Source organism: Acomys russatus, chromosome 25, assembly GCF_903995435.1.
Source record: "Acomys russatus chromosome 25, mAcoRus1.1, whole genome shotgun sequence".
Classification (NCBI taxonomy): domain Eukaryota; kingdom Metazoa; phylum Chordata; class Mammalia; order Rodentia; family Muridae; genus Acomys; species Acomys russatus.
The window spans coordinates 27,705,924-27,727,966 of NC_067161.1; the positions used below are offsets into that span (position 1 = coordinate 27,705,924).

Sequence of the window (22,043 nt, forward strand, 5' to 3'; positions counted from 1 at the left end):
TGGAAAATATTTACAGATATACAACATGGCATAGGATTTACTTAACGTAACTCAGTTGAGGAGATGGAAGTATCTTTGAAACAAAAGCTAGAATGAGTTGATGATCCTGAGTAATGGGTGCTCTGGCCTTTATTATATGTTTGAAAATTTCCACGAATGAAAGCTTATAAGGCACTGTTGAGATGACTCAGTGGGGAAAGGTGCTTGCTGCCGAGCCTGACAACCTTAGTTTGATTCCTGGGACCTACATGGTAAACTACAAATTGATCCTCTGACCTCCATGCATGACTCAACACCCCCCTCACACACACACACACTACATGAATGTAATTTTTTTAAACTAAGTTTGTAAATACATGAATGAACGAATGAATGATAAAGCCATGTATCACAACAAGCTAAAGCAGATGGGGAAGACTAAGGTACTAAAGAATCACAATGATTGTTGCCCGGCGGTGGTGGCACACGCCTTTAATCCCAGCACTCGGGAGGCAGAGGCAGGGGGATCGCTGTGAGTTTGAGCGAGGACAGCCTGGTCTTACAAAGCGAGTCCAGGACAGCCCACGCTACACAGAGAGACCCTGTCTCGAAAAAACAGAAATAAAACAATGATTGTGAGATTGTGAGCTTGTTGAGAATGCTAGCAACTCTGTATAGGGTACCAGCCAGCTCCCAGGACAGGCACCTGGCAGCATTACCCATCTCTATTTATAGTCACTGAATTAAAAAAAAGAAAGAAAGAAAGAAATCAAAATGAAAACAGGACTGCTCCTAGGTACAGTGGAGAAAAGGGTTTATTGAAGATATGAGGGAGAGCATAGCCAGAGGCAGAGACACCTGGGAGACTGCAGAGTGGACATGACCAGCAGACTGAGGGAGGGGCCACGTGAGGAGAGGGGGGAGGGGAGGGGAGGGGAGAACCAGGAAGGAGACCAAGAGGGTGAAAGGGTAAAAGGAGGTAAAAGGGACCAGTGTAGCCGAAGTAGCTGGATTATAAAGCGAAGAGCAGCTGGGGGAAGGGCAGCCCAGCTCCTGAGCTGGAGAGTTCACCCAGGCCTGTGGGGTGGGTATGCCAGTCAGGAGTACTCTGTAACAGGTAAGGGCGGAGGGGTATTTGGAAAACCTGCTGGCCAGAGTCGGCTTTGATATGTTAATTTGCACCTCCGCTGTTCGGCCTGGTTTGCGACCTACCCGGTAACTAAATATGCATTGCCTTCCATCTTTCTACCGTCTGGAAGCAGGGAGGAAAGTAGGACAGCCACGTTTACAACAAAGGAATCTAATAACGTAGATGCCGAAACCCACAAGCAGGAAAAGAAATGAGGCTGACAAGCCTAGGACCCAGTACGCCCTTTGCCTTCCTGCACCCTGCCTGATGAAAGGGAGGAACTGGTGGTAGAGGGGAGTAAAATGAAGGCACTTTTGAATCAAGGGGAATCGGCCTCAGGGACTAGCTAGGGATGCGGCTTAGAGGTAGGGAGGTAGTCTAACATGCCTAAATCCCTAGGTTGAGCCTTAGCCTCCCAGAAAAAGGGTTGGTGAAGAAAGAGGGGAAGCAGGGGCCAGGGGAGGGGGAGAGGATGGGGAAGGAGGGGGAAATGAATTCGAGGCTCCTACGGCCCAGACCAGCCTCTAATTTATGTAGCCAAGGGTGATCCCGAAATTCTTGATCATCCTGGAGCCACCTCTCAAGTGCTGAGATTACATGGGTGGGCTGCCACAGCGTGCTTCAGCACTGTTTGTTTGTTTGTTTTTGGTTTTTCGAGACAGGGTTTCTCTGTGTAGCCTTGGCTGTCCTGGACTCGCTTTGTAGACCAGGCTGGCCTCGAACTCATAGCGACCCGCCTGCCTCTGCCTCCCAAATGCTTGTTTTTAAGACAAAAAGCTCTTTAACAAGGTTCTTTTTCACCTCAGTGCTTCTGGGTCACATTTATTCAGTTTTACAGCTGTGAATACCCTCCCTTTATCACTGTGATATGCTATGACCATGGCAGGAAACTATAAAAGCAGCAGAGTGGGAAAATGTGTGTGTGTGTGTGTGTGTGTGTGTGTGTGTGTGTGTGTGTGTGTGTTAGCGCGCATACGCACAAGTACACACATATGGTGTGTACATGTGTGTGTCATGTGGACATGTGCATATGCTATATGCGCATGTTCACATGATGGGCAGAAGACAACCTTAGGTGCCCAGCCTCGATCTTGTGTAAGGCAAGGCCTCTTGCACACATCACCCAAACTGATGTACAATCTTCTAGGGAAAAATCTCTTGTCCTCACAGACCAGTTCACCATGGGAGCGCTGGGATTGCAGGCATGGGTCACCACTGTGCTTCCTGAGGGCTCTGTGCATTCTGGCCTGGGTCCTCGTGCTAACAGCGACAGGCCACCACTCCAGCAGTCCATGAGGCTGAAGCCCTTGGCCACCTGTGACACTCTCCAGGCGTCCATTAGCCAAGCTACTGGAATGTAACTTCTCCATCTCGGTTTTTACCTCCCTCCTCAACCTTAGGGAAAGAATGTGTCTCTTCCAGAAGCATCTTGGCATTGCTTATTTGAGTTGTTTATTCTCTGGCAACAGGTCACTCTGAAGATCGGGAGGGAGGTGGAGAGAGGGGTCTGACCAGAGGGAGCCCTTCCTTCCTTTAATAAACTGTCCACGGCCCAAGAATTTGGTGGAATGAAGACCTTTGCTCTGGTCTGTATTCTGTGAAGAGATGAGAATTTGCCTCTGAGGTTTGCCCCACATGCAGTTACATAAAAACAGAAGGCAAGCTGACACAGCAGATCTGGAGGATGTTAACACTTGCAATCTCTGATCACATGCCTAGAGTGCGTGTACTGTTTGTATGTGGCGTATACAGCAAATAACACTGTTTTATTGTTCAATTTTATGTCCTCGATATTAATATTTTACATATCCATGTTTAAAGCACAACCCCTTTCTTTTTTTTTAAAATAATTTTATTAATTTATTCATATTACATCTCGATTGTTAGCCCTTCCCCTGTTTCCTCCCCTTCTCCCCTCCCCTATGTCTGTGACTGAGGGAGACCTCCTCCCCCTATATATGCTCTTAGAATATCAAGTCTCGTCTTGGTAACTTGCTATCCTTCCTCTGAGTGCCACCAGGTCTCCCCATCCAGGGGACATGGACAGAAAAGACAACCCCTTTCTTTTAAGGCAGGTTCTCTACTCTCTATAGTCCAGTAGTCTTGGGCAGCCTGAAAGTCACTATGAAACGTGGCTGGCCTCAAAACTCATCCAGCCTTCCTAACCTCAACCTGCTGAGTGCTGAGATTACAGTGTGAGGCACCATGACCTGACCAAAATGCCAGGGCTTTGGATTGGGTTTTGGCTTTAGGTGTTGGGTTTTTGTTTTGTTTTTAACTTTTTGAACTTCATGGGATTGGGGATAGAATTCAGACTCTCACCCACTCTGGGCAAGCTGACTACCACCGAGCTAGCATCGTCAGCCTGTAATCTTACTGTTCCTCTTCAGCTAGCTTCAAAAAGATGCAAGTAGCCCCAGGCTCTCTGGGTCTCTGACTAGAGGGGTAGTCTCACAAGAGGAACAAGAGACAAGGGGTGTGGTTCTGAGAGCTACAATTATTAAGATACACTAAGCACTTCCCAGCGGTGCCCACGCAGGACATCCTCACTTACCACATTCACCAGCACACTTGACTTGTGCCCATACATTTAACCCTCACCACAACCCTAGGAGATAGAATTCTTTCCATCTCACAGGTAAGGAAACTGAGGTACAGCTGAGAAGAAGCTGTGTGTACTTTGTTGTTTTCAAGAGTCAGAGTGGGGCTTGCTATGTAGCTCTGGCTGGCTTGGCTCTTGATACATAGAGCAGGCTGGCCTCAAACTGGTGTTGATGTCCTGCCTCAGCTTCCCAAGTGTAGAGCCTACAGGCGTGTGCCACCACACCAGGCTATGCTCATACTTTTCTGAAAGGGGGAATGCTAAAGGCAATTTCAGCGTCTGAAAGCAAGCATGTCAAGCTATATACCAACTGGGACTCTTTGTGGTTAAAAAGGAAAGCACCTAAGCAGAAAACCTTCACAAAGGAAGTTCCTTGATGGAAATCTCCAGACTCTAATCTTGTTACTCTACCCTCATTCTCATGAAGTTCTGCCTTCTTTACCACTTTCTGGAAAATTCCACCCTCTGTGCAGTGGCTGTGCTTGCCCACAGCTGTCCCTCTTCTTATACCAGGTAAAATGTCTATGGATGGGGGGAAAAAAATTCTCAAAGCTTGAGTTACTTTATTTAAAATAACACCCAGACTTGGCAGCGGGGCTAATATTCTAGCTGTCTGGCCTCTTTGGTGCCACTGTAACACACTTAGCAACGATTAAAGAGTTTGTCGTTGCTCCATGCTAGCCTGTATGTCCCCATTAGATCACATTTGTATCTCCCAGAGATTAACGTTGCCAAAGTGCAGTGAGTCTACAATGACCTGTGTTGGGTGGGGAGAAACATCTAGAAAAGCTGCCTGATGTCTATCTTTCTCAATGAGGCAGCTAGCACTTAGGCTGCTGCTATTATTTGGCTCGCCACTTCTTCCCTACAAATCAAGTTCCCCTGGGCACACCATTTTTCTCCCCTTAACTCCACAAGACGATAAACGGAGGAACCGACAAGGCTTAGATCTTAAGCTCATCACAGTGTAAATTAAGGTTACCCAGATTTTTGTTTGTTTGAGACAGGGTCTGGTGAATTCAGGCTCACCTCAAATTCCTCACAATGTAGCTAAGAATGACCTTGAACTTCTAAGCTTCCTGTGTCTACCTCCCAAGTGCTAGGCCTATAGGTATGCATCACTATGCCAAGCTTATATGGTGCTGGGGCTTCATGGATGCCAGGTCAGTGCTCTACTGATTAATCTATATATCAAGCCCAGGACTTTTCTTTTAAAAGCATACTCCCTACACTGCCTAAACAACCAATAAAAGGCTGTGGTTAAGGTGTTCCCTAGCTATGCTCTAATCCAGACACCAGAAGTATTTATTGAGAGTTGCCTGAGGGCCTGCTTGTTATTAAACAATGTATAACTACTTTCCTTGAGCCAAATACCAGGCCTTGGCCTTTGCCCAGATAAATGGTAAGAAACCTCATGTTAATGTTTTATTGGGGTAAACATTGCTTGTGGTTGGTCCCCAGAAGGGATAAATCACTTACTACAAATGAGTCAAAGACAATTTTCTGAATGAAAGTTAACTCATTAATTGTTCTCAGTGCCCACAATAAGTTTCCCAACGTGCTCGCGCACACGCACGCGTGTACGTGCACACACACACACCAGTGTCAATCTAATAATTCAAAAAAGTCATTACCTGTATTCAGTAGACCAGGAAATTGAACCGTTGAGAGTCAAGCGACTGGGCAAGGTCATTCAGCCGGTAAAACAAAGAGCAAAGCTTGTGTTTGGCATCCTAGTCCAAATCTTGCCAAAGCATTTAAGCTTGCTTTCTTCATGTTGTAAACTATTTTACAATTGTCCCGCTAGTGTGTGGTTCAAAGGGCATCATTTAAACCCTCTTTCACCCTCATAAACACTCTATGTATAAGTACTCTTATTTCCCCACCCAGTAGGTAAGAAAATTTTACAATTATTTATTCACATGCCCCTATATATGCACACCCTTCTAATGCTTCAGTGTGTTTGGTACAGTGTTACTCAAGAGTACAAATCCCAGGACAAGTTCTGAAACAAACGGCCTCAGAGTGGGAAGGCAAAGGTTTCTGAGATAAACTACAAGCCAACACTCATTTGTGTTATTATCGTTGACACCGGGAATAATTTCTCAGTGTGACCAATTCATTATCAGCAAGGCATCAAACAATTCACCAGAGGAAAGAATAATCTATTCAGTAAGTGCTACTGGGTTGTACTGTTTTCCTGGGTTTGCTAGATGTCTCCAAGTAAAAGAATAGAGTCAGGCCCCAAAATCCAATCGGAGTAGCAGGTGCTCATAATCCTAGCACTCTAGAGGCAGAGGCAGGAGGATTACAAGTTTGAAATCTAACTAGACTATATAGGAAGATCTTGTCAACAAGAAAAAAAGAAAAAGGAGGAAGGGAGAAGAAAGAAAAGGAAGAGGAGGAGGAGGAAGAAAAAGAAGAGAGAAAAGAAAAAAAGAAAAAGTCACTGAAATGGATTGTAAAAACTAAAAGTTAGGCCTTAGATAAGACAACAGATATATCATCAAGAACAGACATCGCTGGGGCTTTGATATAGCCCCATTGGTAGACTGCTTGCCCAGTAAGCACAGCATCCTGGTTTTAACTCCTAACACTGAATAAAACAAGGTGGCAACGCACACCTATCAATAATCCCAGCAATCCCAACACTAAGGTAGAGGCAGAAGGATAAGACATTCAAGGCCATCCTTGGGAATTGGAGTTAGCCTGGGCTGAAGCCTCATGAGGGTCAGTTCTATCCTTCCACTGCGGGGATCTTATAGGTCAAACGTGGACTTGGCGATAGGCACCTGTATCTGCTAAGCCATCTTGCCAGCCCTATTTATTATTTCTTAAAACAAGCATTATACATACACGGCATGATGTCAAAACCTACTTATGTGTGGTTATGTTTGCTTAGCCTGTGTGGACAAGGATAAAGGATGGGAAAGTCCAGTGAGCTTTTAACAAAATTGCTAAATAAGAGAAAAGGCATTAGCTTTTATGATTTTTTGGATCGTTTTGGATTTTTTTTGGTTTTTTGGTTTTTGGTTTTTCCAAAACAGGGTTTCTCTGTGTAGCCTTGGCTGTCCTGGACTTGCTTTGTAGACCAGGCTGGCCTCTGCCTCCTGAGTGCTGGGATTAAAGACGTGCGCCACCACACCCGGCTCTGTCCTTCCACTTTTAATTCTCCTGTCCCCACAGTTCTTCCTATTGCACCTCAGGAAACCACAGTGCTAATTTTTTTTTCACTTCAGCTTTTCCTGTTCTAGCATTTCAAACAAATAGAATCATAACTGTTTGTGCCCAGTTGCTTTTGCTCCCTGTTAGCCCAGGTTGTTGCCTACCTTAACAACTCATTTCTCCAGCTGAGTCAGATTTCACCCAAATGATGTTAGACAGTCTATTCATTCAAACCCTGCGGCTGCACATTTTGGAGGGTTTGGGGGGGGGGGTCTGCTGTTATTAATAAAGCTGCTGAGAACATTCTCCCATAATCTTTTTATATAGCTTTTTTTTCTTTTGGCTAACTACCTAAGAATTGAAATTCTGGGTTAAAGGATAGGTAGATGACACATGAGTTTGTTGCATTTATTATTAAGATAATGAACTAATGGACTATTTTGTTGTTGTTGTTGTTGTTGTTGTTGTTTGAGACAGGGTCTCTCTGTGTAGCCTTGGCTAGCCTGGACTCACTTTGTAGACCAGGCTGGCCTCGAACTCACAGGGATCTACCTGCCTCTGCCACCCAAGTGCTGGGATTAAAGGCGTGTGCCACCACACCCAGCTATGAATAGACTAAAGAGAAAAAATCGAGGGCTCAGGTTGTAGTTCAGTTTGCTTGCCTAGCATGCAGAAAGCCCTGGGTTCCAGTCACAACAGAGCAGAAATTGAACACCATAGCACCTGCCTATAGCCATAGCACTCAGGTGACAGAGGCAAGGATATTAAAAGTTCAAAGTCCTCAGTTACATAACGAGTGCCAGGCCAGCCTGGCTACATGTGACCTTGTTGCGAAAGTTTTTTTTTTTTTTTTTTTTTTTTTTTTTAAGAGAAGGAACTCTCTATTAAGGATATTGAATATTATGAGGTATAATAAAATATCCCATCTTTTTCTCCATTTGATTTTCTCCCAGTAGGCAGGTCTTCACTTCCCTAGCCAGGTCCATGACCCAAAATTCTCAGGGGTGAGTCATGGAAAAAGGACAATCCTAATGGTAAGCTTGCCTGAGAGAAAGTAGGTTTTATTAATGGTTGGAAACATGGCCAGCACATCAGAAAAGCAGCTTCACTGCACAGAGGCCAAGGCAAGGTAAACAGTGCGCATGATGCCCCTCCCTATCCTATGATCATGGGGTGTTGCCAGAACACATACTTAGCATTAAAAAGAACAAAGCAATAGGTTCTGGGACCAGTGAAATCAATACATTACAAAGCAGCCTCGCCACACACACACTACCCCGCCCCCCCCCCCCCGGAAGGTCTGTACATGGAGTGTGAACCAAGCCTTGGCGGCTTCCACATCCAAAGTGCAACAAAAATACAGCTGATAGGATGAAGGCACATCCTCAAGAAGTACTGCATAAAGATAAATACAACATAAATGAATGCAAAAAGAAATGGACATCACAGACAATGGAGAAAAAGATGTAGATGACAGGCTTTAGTGGCATCTGTGGAACTGGTGACCCACAGCATCCCCGCTTGTCCTGAGAGCTGGCCTTGAGTCCTAAGCCAGAGCAAAACCACAGAACCATCTGTCCCTCCATATGTGGGGACTAGGACGGAGCACCTGAATGGTTACGTCTGAATGATAAGTATCATGGGAAACAACTTAAGTTTTTTGCTGCTGCTAATCTGATCCAAGAAAGGTTATGGGTGTCCAGACTAAAAGGTACTTGTGACTACTTCAGAAATTTAAAGGGATGACTATGGTTAATGTCTGCATCAGAGAAGATAAGCCAGACACCTCTCCCTACACACATCTAGAAGCAGGAGAAACAAGTTTCCCAAGGAGCATGAAGTATGTCATGGGCAGGGGGACTCTTAGAACTGTAGACTCATGAGAGCCATGAGAGACTTTCTGGAAAGGAATGCAGGCTTCATAATTCAAGAAGAGTGACAGAGATGTTAAAAGAAACAGAGGAGGCTGGGATGTAACTCAGTTGGTAGAGGGCTTGCCTAGTGTGCATGAAGCCCTGGGTTTGAACCCCAGCACTATACGATAGCTGTAATCCCAGCACTGGGGAGGTAGAGGTAGGGAATCATAAATTCAAAGTCATCTTTGGCTACATACCCATAATCCTGGCACTCAGGAGTCTGAGATAAGGGGATTTGGGGCTTAGGATCTGTTGGGATTACAAAGGAAGAAAGGGGAGAAAGCAGCCAGAGAGAAGAGAGCTAGTAGGTGGCACCTAAGAGAAGTGACAGATGAGTGTAGCTCAATAAAGCCTCTATTGAGACTGGAAGCATAGCTCAGTATTAGTGCACTTGCCTATCATGCCTGAAACCATGGGTTCAAATCCCAGCACCACGGAATTATCAAAAATAACAAGTTCTTTAATATGACATGCAAATCCCCTCCCTCTCTCCTTCCAGCCCTACAAGATCTCCTCTCAGGTCTCAGAATAAACCAAGCTCCAGAGGCCTTGATACAAACTGATTTTTTTATTTTTTTCTGAGACAGGGTTTCTCTGGCTCTCCTGGCTCTCCTGGACTTGCTTTGTAGATGAGGCTGGCCTCAAACCCACAGTGATCCACCTGCCTCTGCGTCCCGAGTGTTGAGATTAAAGGCCTGCGCCATGACGCCTGGCACAAACTCATCTCTTCATTTGGACAATTTTTTCCTTCTCTCACTTTAAAATGACTGGTCAGAAAGGCCTTTTCTGGGCCTCATGCGCACCCAGCCTAGCTGAAGTACCACGCTGCTGTATTCTCTCACACTATCCTGTCCTTTCCTCCATAGCATTCACCAGACCTTGTGATGACAGATTAATCGAGGCATCATTTACTTAGTATGTAAATTCTCCCTGAGACTGTAAACTCCATGAGAACAGGAAATGGGTCTGGTTTTCACAGTACTTTTTCTTTTTCTTTTTCTTTTTTTTTTCTTTTTTTTTCACAGTACTTTTTCAATGAAGTAGGTGCCTAAATAAATATTAATTGCAAGAGTTAATGAACCTCCTCCAACAATCTCTTCCATATCAACTGAGATGTCTGGATTTAAGCAATTAGCAGTAATAGATCTTGTATGTAATGACACTTTTTTAACCATGCCAGGCACAATGGTAGTTTGTTGTTTTTTTAAAGATTTTTTTTTATGTGTACATGCACATGTGTGTATGCATATGTGAGTACGGATACCTATAGAGGCCAAAAGAGAGCATCGGATCCCCTATAACTGGAGTTATAGACAACTTTGAGCTACCTGATATGAGTGCTGGGAACCCCATATGGGACCTCCTGACTATTGAGCCATCTTTTCATCCTCTAAAGTAGAAGTTTAAAGTATGCCAGTCAATCCATCGATTTCTCACAACCCAGGGAGACTGAGGCTCAACTTTACAGTGAAGGTGCCAACACCTGAGGGTTACCTTGAGTTAAATTCACACAGCTCTACAGTAAAGACCAGGTGTGACCCAGGGTCATGCAGATACTGCAGCTGATACTTATGTCCTTGCACAGGGCGCTGACTCATCTGCCTTGCTTCAGGTTTTGTCTCCACACCTGTCTTCCATATTGGATAACGTGGAGGCACACCAGAAACCCAGAGTTAGCTAACAAATTCAGCTAAAGGCAATTGAGGTTCACCAGTACAAAAAAGAAGCCTTCTGGAAACCCCCCTTACCTGACTTCAAAACAGAAAATTCTGAGAAAGGAAGAGTACTGTAATTCCCTTTTCAGGAAGGCGTCTGCCCTGGGGACAGAGACCAAGAGTGAATTGGCCATCAAGGCCCTTGTTAGGCTGGAGTTTCATGACTCAGAAGACAGCGCTAAGACCAGTCAGAGCTGTATAGAAAAGTATCTTCATAAACTTTTCTATCATAGCTCTTTTGTTTGTTTGTTTGTTTTGTTTTGTGAGACAGGGTTTCTCTATGTAGCCTTGACTGTCCAGGACTCTTTGTAGACCAGGTTGGCCTCGAACTCAAAGCAATCCGCTTGTTACTGCCTCCCAAGTGCTGGGATTAAAGGCGTACACCACCAACGCCAGGCCCTATCATAGCTCTTCTGAAAGCCTACTTATCCTGTCCATGAGTGCCTTCCCTCCCTGCTTTCTTCCCCTGCTGAGTTAGGTATATACTTCCCCCACCCCACCGTGTTACTCTCTTCTCTACTCAGGTCCTGGCCAGAGAGAGAACAGAGTATAGAAAGGGTTCCCTCCTTTTCACTAAAGGTTTTTGTTTGCTTTTGTTTTTTTGTTGGTTGGTTGGTTTGGTTTTTCAAGACAGCGTTTCTCTGTGTAGTCTTGACTGTCCTGGAATTCACTCTGTAGACCAGGCTGCCCTCAAACTCATAGAGATCCACCTGCTTCTGCCGCCTCAGTGCTGGGATTAAAGGCCTGTGCCTCTGCCTGGCACCTTACGTAACATCTTGTCATTTGGTCATGTAAGAAGAATAGATTCTGCAATTAGCTTGATTCCAGCTCTAACACTTGCTGTGTGACGTCGTTCAGATAACTTAACCTCTGTGAGTCCCAGAGTGCTGGGATTAAAGGCAAACGCCATCACTGCCCTGCCTTTACACTACATTTTTCAGGTGACATCCACTGCTTAATCTCACTACCTATTACAGATGCCTCACAAATGATTGATGTTGACTATCTCAGAAAGAAAATACCCAGTGTAGACTGTCTCTGCCACAAGTCTTTGGTCACATTCATTGTTTACTAAAGGTAATCAGTCCATCCCTTAGTCATATTCCCATCAGACACTGCTCCATAGCACTGAGCTCTTACCAAAGAGTCTAATTCCTGAGAAGACCTAAGGGAATTCAGGAACTAGTAAAGGCCTCAGTGGGTTTCCTTGGGATAGTTGGCCTTCTTTAAAAATGAGTTAACCAGGCCTAGGGTTGGTTCACTGGTTAAAGGAACTGGGTTCAATTCCCAGCACCCACATGGCAGCTCACATTCTTTTCACTTCTGTGGGTAATTCTAGTCACAAGGGATGCAACACCCTTTACTTTGGTTTTAACTATTTGAAACCTACTTTATTTGGGGTTTTAAAAATGTTTATAATCTCCCTTTCAACCCACCTACCCTAGATAGGAGAGAAAGGTGGTTTATGGGAACAGGGGAAGTAGACCTTGTTGGATTCAATTCCTGGGAACGATTCCCCTGGTGTAGTCGACAAGATTTCAGCAGACCAGCAATTTCACCAGAGTTGCTGCTGGAACCTGGAGCCTCAGCTGGAGCCCAAAGCCTCGAAGCCTTTGCTGGAGCGGTTCTCTCTAGGAGTGTCTCGAAGTGGAGCGATGAACAGCCAAACAATACCAAGACCCAAAAAGCCCAGCCTCTAGTTTTGGGCATATATATACATACATATCTTCCTCAGAGTCTGTACTATAATGTTTTTCAGCTGGCAAAAACCAAGCCCTCCCATGAAGTGATTCGACTTCTAAGTGAATAAGCATCACCTGTTTTTTCACAAGTCTGTTCCCCATCCCATACTTGAGATCAAAACAAAAACATGTTTATATCCACTACACTTTACTATTATCTGCTGTCACCAGGCACACACACTATGCACATATATACACACAGACAAGACACTCAGTCACATAAAAATGCTAAAATAAATACATCTAAAAGAGAAAAAGAAACCGAGCTGACTCACGATTTCTGACACCATCCCAAGCCTACATCTGACTTGGCCATGTAGAACAGGTTTCCACAGCCATGGTGATGGCATCCTGGCTTTCAAGAAAGTTTTTCAGAGGCCTGGACTACTGGCAGCTCGTCCAACCCCGGGCTCTCGTGTTTCGGGAGGCAAAGGACTCGGAGCAGCAGCCAAGAGGCGTTCAGGGAGCAAGTACACTATCCCATCTGTACTCATCCTCAGGCCTGCCCATCTGCAGGAAGGCCTGCATTCTCCCCTCAGCACATCCACCAAGCTCTCTGAGGAGACCTCGCTAAGCCCCGCTGAGCACACTGTAAGGGGATTGAGTTTCAGTCAGGAAGGGCCTGCATTAGCAGAACACACAGTGAATGAGGGCAAGTCTGGATAGTCAACTTACCTGCTGCCTACACGGCAAGCGGCAGCAGCCACAGGCTTTTCACAGCTTCTTTCTTGAAGGCTCTTTCCTGCCATTCCTCTTGCCTTCCTTTTCACTTCTGCTCTCCGTAACGTAGCTGTCAAAGGAATTCACACCGCCAGGAAGAATGATATACAGTAAAACCTAATCAGGGCATTCCCGGCTCCGGCAAGGATTACTTTAGCTTTTGTTTGGTTTGGTCTGAAGACGCAGAGTCCCTAGCTTCAACTCCCGTGCTTGCGTCAAAGAGCCCTTCGTTCCCTCATGGTATGACTCTACTAGAGCTGCCCGGTGCCTCTGTGAGAAGGAGGCATGTGACCCATCCAAACCAATCAGCTACCCCTGGAGATGATTAGCCTTGATGGATATATGTTCCAAATTGGGCTGGTCAGACTCATCCCCTCTAATGCTGGCCTCCTGGATGAGACAAACTTACCTCAGCTGAAAACAAATGGTAACTTATACCCCCACAAGGGCCTAGGCCTTGTTCCTCTCAACCATGTGATGCCTATCTGCATCCAGGTTAAATGAAAATCAGAGGGAGAATCCTGACGATGCTTACTAAGTTTCCCAAGCAAGTGTCCCAGTTTTTGATATTTCTACTCTCTTGGTTTTGTCATTCATTCATTCATTCACTCACTCATTCATTCATTTACATTACTTTCTTGCCTTGTGAACACTAGGCAAAAAGCTCTACCCCTGAGGTATATTTTAAGGTCCTCTTATTCTGCCTCAGGTGGTTTTAGATAGTTATGTCACTAGCAAACAAGCATGTGTGGAAGAAACTGAATCAGAAGCCTGAGAGGTAGACCAGAAGATGCTGGCATTTTGAAAGATGTCCATCAACTGCTGATGGGTAGCTAGGTTTGGGATAGTCTGTGAGCCAAACTCCTTGTTTATAAGGATCATTAAAGGCTTGGATTCATATAAGAGATTTGATAGAAATGAGGTAAGAATTTTCATTCCTTTTTAAGTTTATGTTTATGTGCATCTATGGGAGTGTACGGCTGTGTGTGTGTCTGGGTGCCTCCAGAGGGAACTGTCTTTCTGGAGTTGGAGTTACAAGTGGTTATGGGTGTTGGGGGGTCCTCTGGAAGACAGCAGGTGCTCTTAAGTGCTGAGCCATCTATCTACCCATCCTCATAAGGTAGGATTACTCTTTAAGTTTTATTTATTTATTCGTGTGTGTGTGTGTGTGTGTGTGTGTGTGTGTGTGTGTGTGTGTGTGTATCTCATGTGTACGGCTGCTTGCAAGAGCCAGAGATCATGATATCTCCTGTAGCTGGAGTTAAATGTGGTGCCCAATGTCACTGCTGGGAACTGAACTTGAATCCTCTCGAAGAGTTGCAAGCACTCTTAACCACTGAGCTGGCTTTCTAGCCCCATGAGGTAGAGTCTAAGAAGCACTGGATTTATGCCAAGACTCGACGTGAGGAGTTTTATATGCTCAATGATTTTCAGCAACTAATCTTGCGTGGGCCTTGTTTACCTGGCAAACCTTCACTAACTTGTTTGTGTTGCCTGACTTATTTACAGTTGTATGTCTGCCGCCCCGTCCAGTGTCTGAAACATAGGGACTCGGGACCCACTAAATACTTGGTAGTGAATGACACTCATGGCTTCATATCATTACTATCAGCAACTCTAGAATGGTAGTACTGTTGCTAACATTTACTGAATATTAATTTTTGCGAGAATATATTGTCTTAAAATGTCTTTATGATAGATCTCTAATTCTTCCCATTTGTAAGAGAAAACTGAGGTGAAGATGTAAAGTAATTTCTTTACAATCATATGGCTAGCGAGTGACAAAATAAAGATTCAAAATTAAAATTCAGCCAGCTGGACTCCAAGTCTCTGAGTCTCAGTCAACAACTCTTTAATTAATTAATTAACTAATTGAGACAGGATCTCTTCATGTAGCACTGGCAGGCCTGGAGCATGCTATGTAGACCAGACTGGCCTTGAACTCATGGGGAGCCACCTAGTTCAACCTCCTGAGTGCTGGGAGCAAAGGTGTGTACCACAATACCCAGCTATGGAGTTCACAACTCTTTTGTTTTGTGTTTCTGTTTTATTTTGGTTTTTTGAGAGAGGGTTTCTCTGTGTTAGCCTTGGATGTCCTGGACTCTCTTTGTAGACCAAGCTGGCCTGCCTCTGCTTCCCGAGTGCTGGGATTAAAGGCAGTGCCACCACTCCCAGCTAGTTCACAATTCTTATGCCACACTTATTAGTTACATTCTTCCTAGTTGAGTTTATAGCCATTCATAATAGGCTATATAAACGATGCCCCAAGAGGTTTGCACAATCTATAATCCTCCTGACATTTTGTGGCAGCCCACATAATAAGTTTAGAAAGGAAGTATTCTTCCTTCTGAAGAAGGAGAACACTCAGGAGTGATCAAAAATCAAGACTTACATCCCAAATACAGAAAACCAAGATGTGCAGTTTTACTTTCTGGGCCAACCTGGAAACTACAGAAAAGACACTGAGATGGAATCAGAGGTGTAGAAGTTTATGGGGGTGGGTAGAAAGGAAAAAGGGACTTGAGAGCAAAAACAGGTGGCTTCAGTTTCAAGCCCCAAGGCAGTTCTGCCAGCTGCGAAGGGAAAGAAAGAACGAAAGAGTGGGCGCAGTGTAGACATTGCAACACAGCTCTGGTTGCCCAGAGTGAAGGAAGTGGGTGAAACATGGGGCAGAAACAACCCAGTTCTGGCACACACATCTGGGAATAAATGGTCCTAGGAGAGAGGCCGTTAGAAGGTGTCAGCCAGCCACACACTTGCAACTGGCTCTTTGTTTCTTTTTTGTCTGTTTATTGGCCCTGCTTGCTTTGTTTGCTTCTTTGGTTTTGAGTTACCATCCACTCTTTCTCCTTTCTGAGTGTTTCGCCTGCGTGTATATCTGTGTACCACTTGTGTGCCCAGTGCCCATGGTAGCTAGAAGACAGCGTTAGATCCCCTGGAACTGAAGTTATAGAGGGTTTCTGAGAATCCTCTAGAAGAACACCAGTGCTCTTAGCTGCTGAGCCATCTCTCTACCTCCATTTTTTTTTTTTTTTTTTTTTTTTTACACACCATGTCATTCTGCAGCTCAGGCTGTCCTGAAATACATTATGTAGCCATGCTGGCCAGGAATTCATGTTAGCCATGCAGGCCCAGAGCTCATGCTATTGCTCCTGATTGAGTACCTTGGCTTAGGAGTACAGGTGTGGGCCACCATGCCCCACCCAACCGGCCCTCTTGGAAGTCTTTCTGAATGGTGCTGAGGCAGGCAAGCAGAGAAGAATTTAGGAACTTGGGACTCTACTAGTTTGTGTTCTGCACACACCCCTCTTCAAATAACTCACTTGACTGCCTAGCTCCTCTACCTGCATGTAGTATAACAGCAAACCCATCTATGAACAATGCACCCAGAGACCTTAGACCCCCTCATCTACATCAAATTACCTGTCTCCCCCTCTCTGACCCTTGGGAGCGCATTTCTCCCCACTTAATAACAATCAACCGCAGACGATTTCTGTCCACCCGTATTCCCAAGGTACCCAGTATAAAGACTAGACATGCCAGTGCAGCCTGAAGTGGATTGGGGTTCACGAGCAATAAGGCAAAATGATGACCTCAGATGGCCTTTGGGGGACGGCAGCCTATTTACCATCTTATGAGTACCCATAATCGCGAAGGAACATGCTCAGAATAAAAAAATGATCACAAGACTTAATCTGCCAATCAAAACAATCACTCTCATTACAGCCTTTAGCCACCAAACCCCCTCCTTTTAAACTCCATAAAAGGGGGGGAGGGGAGTGCCACGCAATAATCAGGGACCTTGAGTCCTTCACTCACTGCTCCCTTGCAGCGTATTCTAATCTTTTACATCGCTTTGCTTTAACGCAAGTTTTCCTGCAGCTTTGAGAATAAGAGCGAGCCCTTATTTCAATTATTTGAATAAGAAGCCAAGAACTTGGAAACCCTAGAACCCCAACTGTGATCTTTGGTAAAAAGTGTTGCCCCTTGACTGCCATGCTGTGCTCTGTGAATAAAACCACTCCCAGTGAAGTACTGGGGAGGCAACCTGAGCTAAGCAGTGATGTCCAATGTCTGTGCATGTTCATTCCACATAAGGGACAGAGTCGAATATGTTGTCTTTCTAAGCACATGTTGGCTTAGTCTTTAAAAGAGTCAGTTCATTTAGTGAAAAATATGTTTTCCCAAGGAGGACTGGGCGGGACATTTTCTCATTTATTTTTCTACCGTGGACATATTTAACTTGCAATAAAGAAGTTACTATGGAAACTGCTCTCAAACTTGCGAGATAAAAAGGTTAAAAAAAAAAAAAAAGGAACAATCTGCTGATATGCAAATGACAAGTCTCAGGAGGCCACCTTTTAAACAAACCCCTTCTGAGCCTGTTTGGGGACTCTCTAGAGTGACAGGTGGACAGGAAGGGTTTTAGTGTTCCGTTCTAGATGGCCCCCAGTGGACTCTAAACATGCCACAGGTGACAACTCAGTTTAGGTCTGATTGAGAATAGTAGATGTTCACACTGTGCCTTGTGGATAAATGGTAGCATGGCTGTGCACTGCTGTGAAGAGCCTGGGGTATGGAAGGTCCTTGTTTTGTGTCAAGCCCATTCTGCCCGGTGTCCTCTGGATGGGCCTGTTTGAAAGTTTACTTGCTGAGCTTTTATTTATGCAAAGCAGTTTCTCTTATCTGCCCTGGCCACATTCCATCCTTTGAACCTTGGTGTGGATAATACTTTCAACGGGAAAATTAATTTTTTTCTTTTGAAAGCTCCATTTCTCTGTTTATCTCTGCACCTCTCTGCCTCCCTTCCCAGCCTATCCCTCTAACTTTCTTAGTGTGATTTCCAGGGCCCCTGTCTTAGGAATATGTGAGCTGGCTTGGTCTTGGTTTCTGCTCTTTGTAGTTCTCAGTTTAGTTTGCTTTTTTTTTTTTCCCCAGGACCTTACCGGAGTGCTTTCAAACCTGCTTCCAATAACCAAGGAAACTCAAACTGAACGGGTGCCTTGCCTAAAGGATGTGGAATGAGAGGGCCTGGGATCTTTGCTTCTTCCAGCCTACGTTTTCCCTTCATTGTGAATCTTAGTATTCTTGTGTCCCCTCCCCCAATAGTTCTTGATCTTCTTACAGCCAGTTCCTTTGTATTGTTCCAATTTTAGCTTACATTCAATCTCCTCAAAGAGCCCTAAATATTCTCTAATGTTATTTTCCTCTGACATCATTGTCTATAACAGTATGTTCTTGATTTTGACAAGCACTTATTCTCTCTAATTAAATGCTTTCTTGATTGTTATGTTCCTCCTCCAATGACCTTTAAGCTTGCAGGGAACTGGAGCCCCAGCTGTAGTCCTCACTTGTACCACCCTGAAGATGCTCAGTAAATAGTGGTAGATTTTTTAAAAGTAAAAATAATATATATATATATATATATAAATAATTTAAAACTATATTTTTATTTAATATCGAAACAATATTTTTATTTTTGTGTTTTCATATTTTATAGTTAATTTTTAAATGTTAATTTTAAAAACAAGGTCTTATTGTATAACCCTGGCTGACCTGGAACTTCCTCTGAAAACCAGACTGTCATCGAACGCATTTAGATTCCCCTGCCTCTGCCTCCAAGCATTGGGATTAAAGCAGTGCACAGCCAGGGAAGGTAAAACCTACACAATTTAAGGAATTGCCTAAAATGAAATTTAATATTACTTCAAGTTTTATGACAAACTTTGACTAATATAAATAAGTGGAAACGTGATCAGTGGCAATTACTTTAATAGCTCTCAGAGAGCAGTGTGTATGTATGCTTTTAGAAACTAAAACTACAAAGTTATTGGGTATATCACATAAAATACACATAGGTATACTGTGTATATATGGGGTGGCTTTCTGGTTTCCCAACTATTGTGAACTGAGTTTCTAAGACTTGCAACAAAGTATCCAAGGACTCACTAGGTAGGTGTCTAAGTATAAAATCATTGTATCATAGAACTAGAGAGCGAAAGAACTTAGAATAAAATTCTTCTCTGGTCAGGGCTGGAACCTCGGGCTCAGAGATGTAGACACGGGGATGTTTGGAAGCAAATTCAGGGACACGTGCGTAAATGAAGATCAGGCACACCAATCACAGTCTGTGTAATCAAGCTTAGCATCAGCACTGTACATCTGAAAAAGCTGAGTGCGAGTAAGTCTTGCAACTGCCGTGAAGGCAATCACCTGGACGCTGTGTATCAAAGGTCTCCAAACCGTGGCGACCTCAGCCCGCCCGCGCTCCGGGAGCGCAGAGCGCGGACTACAATTCCCGGCGTGCGGCGCGCGGCGCGGGCGGAAAGCCGGCCACTTCCGCCCCACGCAGCGCCGGTGCGGCCGCGTCTCGACGTGTCACCGGCGGCGCCGTGGCTGTGGCCGGGAGAAGGAGCTCCAGCGAGAGAGTTGGCGGCAGCGGGTGGCGGCGGCGACCCGGACCTGGATCAGCCCCGGCGCGGAGGCGTCCCGGGGTCCGTGGGGAGTAGCGGTGGGCGGCAGCGGTCCGGGCCGCGCGGGGCGCGATGCTGAACATGTGGAAGGTGCGGGAGCTGGTGGACAAAGCGTGAGTATCTGGGGGCAGTTGCGGCCGGGGCCGCGGCGGGGGCGGGGAGCGTGCGCACGGTGGTCCAGCGCGCGGGGGCATGCGGCACGCCCCCCCACCCCACCCCCCGCCCTGAGGCCCGATGATGGCGACGGCCGCTGCGGGCCTGGGCCTTGGTTCCTGAGCCTCCCGCAGCGCAAAACCCCCCTCCGTGCTGGCGTCCCTGTTCCCTGGGACGTCCTCACCGCGCCTCTACCCTGCGCGGGGCTGGTGGATGCTTTGATCGTACCCAGCCTGGAGTTTGGCCTCCTGGACACCAGGCTAGGCTTGGGGAAGGGGCGCGGGTTGCACCCGTCCCTGGTACCCCTCTGGGTGTAACTCAAGAGACACCTTAGGCCTGGCCGGGTTTGCCCTTTACCTCGTTAGACTCCTTTTAATTTCTAGTGAACCTGCAATGAAGTGAGTGGGAGGTGTAACAAGTGGTCATTGTGGGCAGCCTGGAGTTGCTCAAGAGGAGACTCGCCCTTTGGGTTTTTCACACTAAGTGAAAGCAGATGACCAGACAACTTTTCATGATTGTTTTTCTCTCTCTAACTTCATTCATTTTGGGTGGATCGCTTGTTTCGTTTGTTTTCATTAAAACATCATTCAAATAAAAATGTCTCTAAAGGAAAAGAAAAGCCAGGTTTATATTTTGTTGACCTACATTTAATTCCTTTCCGACAGAAATAACTCCAGTGCCTTTAGTATACTGAAAAACCCATAACACTTTTAAGTTAAGCATATCGAATATAACAGAAGGTCTTCTAGGCCACCAGGAACTAAGAGTTTAAATATTTAACCAACCCTCTTCCTTTTGGGTTTTTTTTTTTTTTTTTTTTGTGATTATGCAATAAGTGTGGTAAGAAAACAGTTCTTTGAACCACCCACCTAACCTGAAACCAGGAAGTGTAGAAGCTCTTCTGAACCCCAGAAAACAACGTACTTCCCAGCGGCTTGAATCAGATGGAGCCAGAGGTTGACGGTGCCTTCAGTTTTGTTTCACTACCAAGAAGTCGGTCAAGTGCTTACAAAGTGCTGTTTTCAGAACCCAGAAGAACCGGGTCCTTCACCTTGTAGTACTACTGTCTTCTCTGGTTCAGAACGAGGATAGTTATGCCCTTCCTAGGCTGGGAAGATGAAGAGCCAGGGGCTTCCATTTCGTCCAACACGTGCGTGTCAGTGTGCTTCTGCAAGAGAACTGTTTTCTGACTTTGAAGTAAGGCAGAACCTCACTGCAAAGCCACAAGTCCCAAACCATCTTCCTTTTAGTGGTTTGATTATTCATTTTTCCACTGAGTGTTCAGAACTTGACGCGAGGCCATTTCGTATTTGTAAACTCCTGTTTTGGCTGGACGAAGAGAAAAATCACTTCTCTTTCAGATCCATGGGTGTTTTCCGTATACCATATAGGAAGTAGAATCCCACCTTAATTTAAGAGTTGAAGGAAATCTCTACAAAACCGCCATACCTCTGCTTCTAAGGCAGAGGGTAGCTGGAGAAAATGAGGAAGGGATCCACTGGCAGCCCACCCCAACCAAATGTGTGAAGGGACAGTGAAACACGCCCCCATCTTTCTTGTTCCCTCCCAGTGTGGCTCACAGCCTTGAGGCAACTTACTCAAGGATGTGTACAAATGTTGCCACCAAGAACTTTTCCAAAGCCCTTGAGTGTAGCTGTCACACTGAAAATAAACCAAGAGTAATTTTTCTGATGAGTGCCCAACATTTGGTTTTCATCTTTAACTGGGGGGAAATGTTCTTCAGAGTGTAAGCATTCTGCAGAAGCGTGTGCTGTTACACTGTATGCTTTAAAGATGGTGCTGGGAGTCAAACACGTTGGTAGAATAGCTGATTGGTTTATAAGAGGGATGAAGTTACAAGGTAACCGGCAGAGGAGGAAATAGTCAAGCGGTTAACATGGCCATCCCGATGGCTAGAGTGCCAGAATGTGGGAGGGGTAAGGAGCTGGGGTTTTGGCACTGCCTCTAGCCAGCTCTGTGTGCAATTTGAGGCAGAATGACTCCTAACTTCAGGTTTGTTATTTGTGAAATGATGGGCCTGGGCTAAATACAGCTCCAGATTCATTGGGTATTTGACGAAGTAAGTTTCCCTCAGGAAACAGTAACTACAACTAGCATTTCACATTAGTAAGCAGGTGATCCTCCAGAGACAGTTGAGTTTGAAAAGTGGGGTTTTGTTGTTGTTGCTGTTGTTGTTGTTGTTGTTAAATGGTTATCAAAGAGGCCTGGAGAGGTGGCTTTCTATTGAGTGTCCTTCCAGAGTACCAGGATGCCATTTCTAGCATCTGTGTCAGGCAGCTAACAATCACCTGAAACTCCAGCTCTCCACAAGTGATCCAAAGCCTCTGGTCACCATGAGTGCTCACCACACACACACACGTGGCTAACAATGACATAAAAAAAGAATCTTTAAAAATGGCGATCAAAGGTTGAGGCTGTAACTCAGTGT

General features: G+C 45.2%; 1 protein-coding gene across 4 annotated transcripts in view; it reads left to right on the top strand.

The window, feature by feature from the left end:
- Positions 1 to 1,423: 1,423 nt before the first annotated feature.
- The window catches only part of Clint1 (clathrin interactor 1), a 75,136-nt gene continuing 54,516 nt past the window's right edge, over positions 1,424 to 22,043 (top strand). For 3 of the 4 annotated variants that reach the window (XM_051168096.1, XM_051168097.1, XM_051168101.1), the window contains exon 1: positions 19,394 to 19,554. In XM_051168096.1, coding sequence (XP_051024053.1) covers positions 19,514 to 19,554 — 41 coding nt within the window. In that variant the 5' untranslated portion in view covers positions 19,394 to 19,513. Of the gene's footprint in view, positions 1,474 to 19,393; positions 19,555 to 22,043 lie in introns of those variants that run through there. The other variant, XM_051168100.1, reaches the window with a different exon arrangement.